General features: G+C 29.6%; 1 protein-coding gene across 1 annotated transcript; it reads left to right on the forward strand.

Annotated features, from left to right (window-relative positions):
* Positions 1-4,979: 4,979 nt before the first annotated feature.
* Positions 4,980-7,486, forward strand: LOC106768229 (salicylate carboxymethyltransferase-like). The gene is made up of 4 exons (XM_014653234.2): positions 4,980-5,097; positions 6,143-6,547; positions 6,625-6,888; positions 6,970-7,486. Exons 1-4 carry the CDS (start codon positions 5,023-5,025, stop codon positions 7,345-7,347), a joined length of 1,122 nt encoding a protein of 373 aa, XP_014508720.1. The 5' UTR covers positions 4,980-5,022; the 3' UTR covers positions 7,348-7,486.
* The last annotated feature ends 423 nt before the right edge of the window (positions 7,487-7,909 follow it).

Raw genomic sequence — 7,909 nt, forward strand, 5'->3', positions numbered from 1 at the left:
GGAAAATGTACATACCGTATTTTATTTGGGAATGAACAATTTTTTTAAAATTTTTAAAAAAATTAGGACTAAATTGAGACAAAATAAAAATACAAGGACCAAATTGGAACAAAATAAAAATACAGGGACCAAATTGAAACAAATGCAATGACACGTGGTTTGACAGTGACACGTGGCACTGTCAGTACCACCTCACACTGTCATTGCTACGTGGCACAATGTCAACTTGACACGTGGCAAATTTTTTTATAAAAGAAAAGAAAATAAAAATAAAAATAATTCGAAATATATTTAAAAAATCAAAAAAATCACGAGCTGATACGTGTCACCCTTTTTAACGGTGTTAGTACGAAACTAACGACAATGACCTAATTGCTTCAATTTTTCAAAAATAGGGACTCAATTGAGAAAAAGAAAAAATGAGGGACCTAATTGAAAAAAATCGCCGAAAATAGGGACTATCAGAATGATTAAACCTAACTAATTTACATATCCTTTTAGTAAACTAAAGATTATTAATATTTATGATAATTTCTATTATAAAATAAAAATTATAATTAACTTGTAAATTAAAATTTAAATTATTTTTGTAAAACCTCAAAAAATGATATTTTTAGAAGTGATAGTAGTCTAAAAATAGTGAGACTTGATTATTTTAATATTAAATGGTTTTATTATAAATAGTTTTGTTATAAATCAGTTTCATTATTTTAAAACGTGTCATCTCTTTAGAAACCACTTTTGTAAAGTTCTCTAGCTTCTCTCTAATAATTTTCTACCTCCTCTCTAAGAGTTCTAACTCCTGAATCATCTATTTGACGATCAGGAGGTACCTAATTGACCACGACAATGAGGTCTACGTTTCTATCCAATCAATTTCTTCAACAGAGCAAGTAAGTTTCGACTCATTTTTCCCCTTTTGTTCTTAAATTTGTTTTAGAGGAATCTTTTATTGTTGAATGTGTAATCATGCATCTCTTACACATTCTTGATTCATCTAGAGTTCTAAGGACTCTGTCCGTGTATACAATTTGGTGTTTCGTAGGTTCGTCTAGGTATTCCTTGCGGTTCAAGTAATCGACGAAGCGTTTTTAGAGTCTGGCATTTTCTTTGAGAGATAAGGGAAGCTAGAGTTTTCTTGAATTGATGCTAATTGCGTAGGTTAGAGGATGTGTGAATATTGAACTATTTGAGTAAAATTCTATTCCATGATTGAATGTAGAGAAATCAATTAGGTGTTTGATGCTTTGTGTGTTGAGGGATGATGTATAATATGTTGAATCTATTTGTATATGAGATTGATGTTGAATTTGGTGTTGATGAAGTGAATTGTTATGATTGAATTATTGGGAGCATGAGTTATTATTGGTTTTAGGTTGTTTTGGTCTAAAAATGAGGTCTTTAGTAGTGAAAACTGTGATAGAAGTGTTGTGAGCTAGTTTGAAGTATGAGAAGTCTGTTATAAGTGTTTTAGGAGTGGTTAAGATGTTTAAAATGGATGGAATCTATGTTAAAAAGGTTTGGTGATGGATAAGTGTAGTTTACATTAGTTTAGAACTTGTTTTTGAGGAAGTGAACTAGTAAAAACTTAAGTTAGAGGATCTATGATCAAATGGTCAATTTTTAGAGTCTTGGTAAGTCATATGGGATTTGTTGGAGTCCCTAAGATGCTTAAAATTGTGCCACAGATAGTAGAATTCAAGTAAGGTCTTTAAAATGAGGTTCTGATGAATTTTGGTTTGAAATTTTATGTTCAATGAGTTTAGAATGTGTTTAGGTTGGTGTAGAAACATTTATTTAGGTATATTTGAGTATAGAATACAATCTAGGAGTGTTAAAAGTTGGGAAAGGGGCATAAAATTGGTCAGAAGTGGTTGAGATGCGCAAATTCTGCAGTTTTGGTGTTGTAGAATTATGTAGTCTTGCTGAGCGATCAAGCTTGGTGCGCTGAGCGAGAGGTGGGTGAGCTGAACCCACTGTTTTGTTTTCGCATAGCGAGTTTGGTGCGCTGAGCAACTAATTCAGAACCTATTCTTATTCTTTTTATCCTTGTTTTCTGATAATCTTGAGTTATGTTTTGATTTTTAAAATGATGTAGAAATATCTATGATATTGTATGATCAGCAATGTTGTATGTTGGATTCAATGTGATAGTATATGCTTATAAGTATGGTTTCAAAGTTATGTAAGTAAGTTTCAAAGTGGAATCTCTTGGTGAGGTTCAAGTATGTTTAAAATGAATGTAGAGAGCTTAACCTTAGGGGTTATCCTAAAACTCCAATGGTCTTTCATTCTTATGTAGAGAGGATTGATCCATGTCATGAGGAGTAGCAAGAGGTCTTAGTCTTGGGGGCTTCCATTATGCTCCAAGGCCTAGAATAGACTAACCTTCTGAGTGTGGTAGGGTGAAACCCGTTGGCAATGACTTTGGAAAGCAGTAGAGGCCACCACAAGTGTACAACACGCCATAACTCGACAATCATTCTAATTCTGGACAGTCACTTTAGGTCTTTGCATGTTAAGATGTTTTGATTGGATTAAATTACATGTGATTCTTATATGAAATGCTTTAAACTTAGGATGTATTGTTTTGTATCTAGTTTACCCTTGCTTTTCTGTTTTTTGTCTTTGTGTGTTGTTTATCTTTTACGATGATCATCTAATAGTGTGAGTTCAGGATTCATTTTTTCAGTTGTTTCAGTTAGAGATAAGGAAGAAACAAATGAGTCGTTAAACATATTTATAAAAGTAAATATTTTTTTAAAAGATGTTGGTTTTATCTAATTGTTCTTTTAACATCTATGTAACATTTCATTTTAATAATTTTATACTCTTAAAATAGAATGTTAGAATTCCCTCGTATTAATTACCAAGGGATCATATTTGAATATATTCTTTTAGGTATTTTATAAAATTTAGTTTTTCTTTATTATTGTTATGATTATGTAATATGATTTTATTATCTATATAACTTGAACAGAACTTTTAGGTATAAGATAAAAAAACAATTATTTATTGTCATAATCTATAACCTAAGTTTGATATACATATATATATATATATATATATATATATATATATATATATTATTAATAACAAGATATCCAATAAATTTATATTCACAAATTTGTATATAATATCTATAATTAAATTAATAAATACATTAAAATCATTCATTTAAGTCAATATTTAAATTTTTAACTTTTATTATCAAATAATTTAATTTTATTTAGCAAAATCTCAGTATTAATTAAATTTAAAAATTTATTTAAATTATTATAAACAATTTTAAAAATCAGGAATTATTTTTATTATCATTTTTTTAAAATTCTTATCATTTCAGTTTTTCAAATTTGAAAAACTAGTTTAAAAATTGATTTTCAAATAAAATGTTAACCTATATTTTCAATACAATGTTAAAATATAGTCCAGAATTCAATTTTTTAAAAATGGAATTCTAATAATAAAAAAGTAATGTTTGAGTAAATGTTTTAAATAATATGTGATTTACGACAAAATATTTTTGATAACCATGCTGATTTGAAAAGAATCTCCTCAATGAAACCATGGTTCAGATTTCTAATTTCTTTTCATTATTCGCTTGATGCTTTTTTTCTGCTCATTTTTATTGCTAACGTGAAATTCATTTTAAAGTACCTCCAATAATGCCAAGTAATTTTGAAAAAAAGAAATAATCGTATTTCTAAAATTTAAATGTCAGCTGTGAATTTGTACTGGCAAAAAAATGTGACTGTGTAATGAATAAATTGACAATCATTTTTGTTTTGTATTGATGGAAGGTATTATGACCTTCTATCAAATTGTTCATATGGCTATTATTATTTGCAACACGTTGTTCATATGTCTATTATCGTTACACAACTCATGGAACGGATAAAAGGCATCTATATATCTGATTAAAATATAATATCGAGTCTTACATTTATTGTTTCCTGGTATTAGATGTTATCGGATTACTTATTAAAATATAAATATAAAGTTTAACATTTACATCTTATAATATATAAATAAATATAAATTTCATTTTATTATTTATTTTTTTTTAAATTGAATTAAATTTAAAATATATCTTTAAACATATTTAAAATAAAGAAACAATTAATATTTTTTTCACTTTTGCAAAACATTATATGTGCACACTAAGTTAAAATAACTTTAAAATTTAAAATTAACACACACATAAAGCTTAATGTGTATTTTTTTTTATAGAATTAAATTGTAAATTAATTTTAACTAATACTAAAATTTAGAAAATATTTACTTTTCATTTCGTGCAACTATATATATTGGTTTTAATTAGAAGTGAAGTATACAAGTTTTATTTTTATATGTTTAATTTTGATAATCAAATCCTTTTATAATTTTTTTTTAGCTTTAAAATTTGTGATATTAAATTTTGAGTTCTTTTATAAGAGTATCTTGTTAGTTATTGTACATTTATTCATATAAATTAAAAATTTAGAGATTATTGTAACTAGTGTTCATCCATTTGTTTACATAAATTTTTATGATTTTTTAAGTAATAATTTATTATTTAAATTTAATAATTTTTAAATTAAAATAATTAATTACCATAAAAAAAGGGTATGCTGTTTTTACTAGTTTCGTATAAATAAAGCTAACTATTTCTTTTCACGTTTAAAGTATGCACGGTTATCCGAGATAGATGCGTCCATTCAAACTTTATAATCACTTTCTTTTCATGGGTCATATTTTTCTTTTATGAATTAAGTGCCATAAATGAAGGACCATATAGGGCTCATGTGACGACGAACCATAAATGACATTTTGGACCAATGATAACTTCTGATGAGATTTTAAGATAATCAGGAAACTAAAGATATTTATGTTATAAGAAAACATGAGTTTCTTGTGAAAAAGGAGCATGATCATATCAGTATATGTCTATAAATATGGGTATGTGGTATGAACTAGAATCACACAACAGAAGAAAAAATAAAAACAAAGAGTGAAAAGCATATAAGAAGATCAGATAGAAGAATGGAGGTAGCACAGGTACTGCGCATGAACGGTGGTGCTGGAAAAACAAGCTATGCAAACAACTCCTTTGTTCAGGTATATATACTAACAAACCTTCTCTCTTCATTCTACCCAAATCAAAATCTTCTTTTTATAACATCATTTTTATTTATATATTAATGAATTTTGTTAGAAGTGGATTTTAAGCCTAAGTCAACCCTATAAGACCAACTTGTAGGGTGAGATTTTACCATTTTAAAAGTGGACTTTAAGCCTAACTTAATCCCACAAAACCGGCTTGTAGGGTGAGATTTGTACCCACTTATATACACTTAAATGGCCTCATCTTTAGTCGATGTGAGACTTCCAACAAATTTTATCAGTCAATGGTGTTGTACTTAAGTAACAAAATTTAAGACATTTTTATTGAAATGAGTCTAGTCACATTTCTTTAATCAATTCACCAATCCATGTAAAAAAAAAGGAAGTACATTTTTTTTAATTTTTTTTGCAAATTATAAATGTTATTGTACCTGTTACAAGAATCAATGTGTCAATTACCCTTGTAGAAACATGTTTGCAACCATAGATATTGTTGTGACGGATTTTAATTATCATTTTATTAATTTTTAATCTATAATGTAAGAACTAAAACAAATATAAACATAAAGATGAAAGAGTAAAAGTATGTAATTTATATTGTCCCAAAATATTGTATCTTTAGGTTTTAAACCTAACGTAAAGTTCATATATATTCGTGATCTGATGTTAAACTACACAAATAGTTCTTTTACAGCAAAAGAAAATTACAAAAGCATCCTTTTAATATTACATTAATCCTGTATTTAAAAGGTATGTGCTTGAGGTGTTAAAAAATAGGAGATCAAATTTCATTAATCAAATTATTTGTGTATTTTTTTCTAAAATTAATTGAAGTACATCCATGTTAACAACCGGTGTACTCATTTGTACCAGAAGAGTTAAAACAAAAGGAGATACAATTTCATGAAACTAAACATACATTATTGTAAGTTCTTTTCAAAATTAAGTGAAACACATGCATATGTTTGAACCACGTATTGTAGGACAACAAAAGTACGACCAGAGAGTAGTGATTGTTATGTCTGCCATTGATTTACAGAAAAAGGCTATTACTTTATCGAAGCCCATAAGAGAGGAAGCCATTATTAGTTTGTATAGCAACACACTCCCGAGAAGCTTGGCAATTGCAGATTTGGGTTGCTCTTCTGGACCAAACACTTTCTCTGTGGTGTCTGAACTCATCAAGACCCTGGAGAAGCTTTGTCGGAAGCTGAACCATAAATCTCCAGAGTACAGGGTGTTTCTGAATGATCTTCCTGGGAATGACTTCAACAGCATCTTTAATTCCCTTGACAACTTTAAAGAGAAATTGCAAACAGAAGTGAAAGGTGGGATTGGTCCATGCTACTTCTCCGGAGTTCCGGGTTCTTTCTATGGCAGGGTTTTCCCAGATCAAAGTCTTCATTTTGTTCATTCCTCTTACAGCCTTCAATGGCTATCTAAGGTAAATGTGTATTTAGTAGTTGTGCCTAATACTACATAGAATGGAAGTAATAACTGTAATTTATTGATGATTGATAGGTTCCTGAGGGTATAGAGAACAACAGGGGGAACCTTTATATAGGAAGAACAAGCCCACCAGATGTTGCGAGAGCTTACTACCACCAATTTCAAAGAGATTTCTCTTGTTTTCTCAAATGTCGTGCGGAGGAACTGGTTGAAGAAGGTCGTATGGTTCTCACAATTTTGGGAAGAAGAAACGATGCCAAGGATCCAGCTAGCATGGAGGGTGGCTACCTTATTTGGGAGCTTATGGCTATGGCTCTTAGTGAAATGTGTGTGCAGGTAAGGACTTGATGGTATGCTTTGTATATTCAGCGGACTTTGGATAACTGATTTCTCAAACATATACATGAATATATGCAGGGAATAATAAAGGAAGAGCAATTGGATAGTCTTAACATCCCACAGTACACTCCATCACCATCTGAAGTGAAATTGGAAGTTCTTAAAGAAGGGTCGTTTATGATCAATCGTGTAGAGGTGTGCCAGGTCAATTGGAATCCTCTTGAAGATTGGAACGCTCTTGAGTTTGAATATGAAAGGTCTGAATCACTTAGTGAGAGTGGATATAACCTGGCACAGTGCATGAGGTCTGTGGCGGAACCTATGCTGGTTAGCCACTTTGGTGGACATATCATTGAAGAGGTTTTCAGCCGTTTCCAGAAAATTCTGGCCGATCGTATGTCTAAGTGTAAAACTGAGTTCAGTAACATTACGATATCGATGACTAGGAAAGCATAGCCAGAAGTTTGCATCTAGGGTTTCTCAAATGCATTATATATATTGTAGTTGTTGTGTTGAAGAAAAATAATTAGTATACTAGTGTTGGGTTTTTTCAATTAGACATATTATTAATAATCTTTTTGAGACTTAGTATCTATAATTTCTTTCACTATCTCTTTCAATTTTACTACTAAATTATCTTATAAGTCTCTCATCCAATTTTACTACTAAGAATATCTTATAACTCCTTCTATATATAATAATTGCCTTGTTTCATTTTCATTGTTCAATGTAACCAAACAATAATTTGATTAAACTGAACAAACTATTGAGTTGGTCTTGGAAATGACATTACGGTGCTCTAAACCACAGAAGCATCCCAACGGGATAAAAATGGACCATAACTTGTCTCTCATTTTAAAAATGTGTGGTCTATCTTCATCCTCCAACTGTTTTACATATTTGACACTTGTGGGAATCCTATGGTCAGTGTAATATAGTTTTAGAAACATTTTAAATCATGACATGCATTCTAAATGTTGGCTTTATGAGTGATTAAACAATTTTTTCTGAAAAGAAA

This window comes from Vigna radiata, chromosome 7 (genome assembly GCF_000741045.1).
Source record: "Vigna radiata var. radiata cultivar VC1973A chromosome 7, Vradiata_ver6, whole genome shotgun sequence".
Lineage (NCBI taxonomy): Eukaryota > Viridiplantae > Streptophyta > Magnoliopsida > Fabales > Fabaceae > Vigna > Vigna radiata.

What these genes read in the sequence shown, in the direction of transcription:
- LOC106768229 (XM_014653234.2), top strand. Translation starts at nt 5,023, where the DNA reads ATGGAGGTAGCACAGGTACTGCGCATGAACGGTGGTGCTGGAAAAACA. An exon ending in GCCTTCAATGGCTATCTAAG is followed by an intron (nt 6,548 to 6,624) that starts GTAAATGTGTAT and finishes GATGATTGATAG; the next exon opens with GTTCCTGAGGGTATAGAGAA. An exon ending in TTAGTGAAATGTGTGTGCAG is followed by an intron (nt 6,889 to 6,969) that starts GTAAGGACTTGA and finishes GAATATATGCAG; the next exon opens with GGAATAATAAAGGAAGAGCA.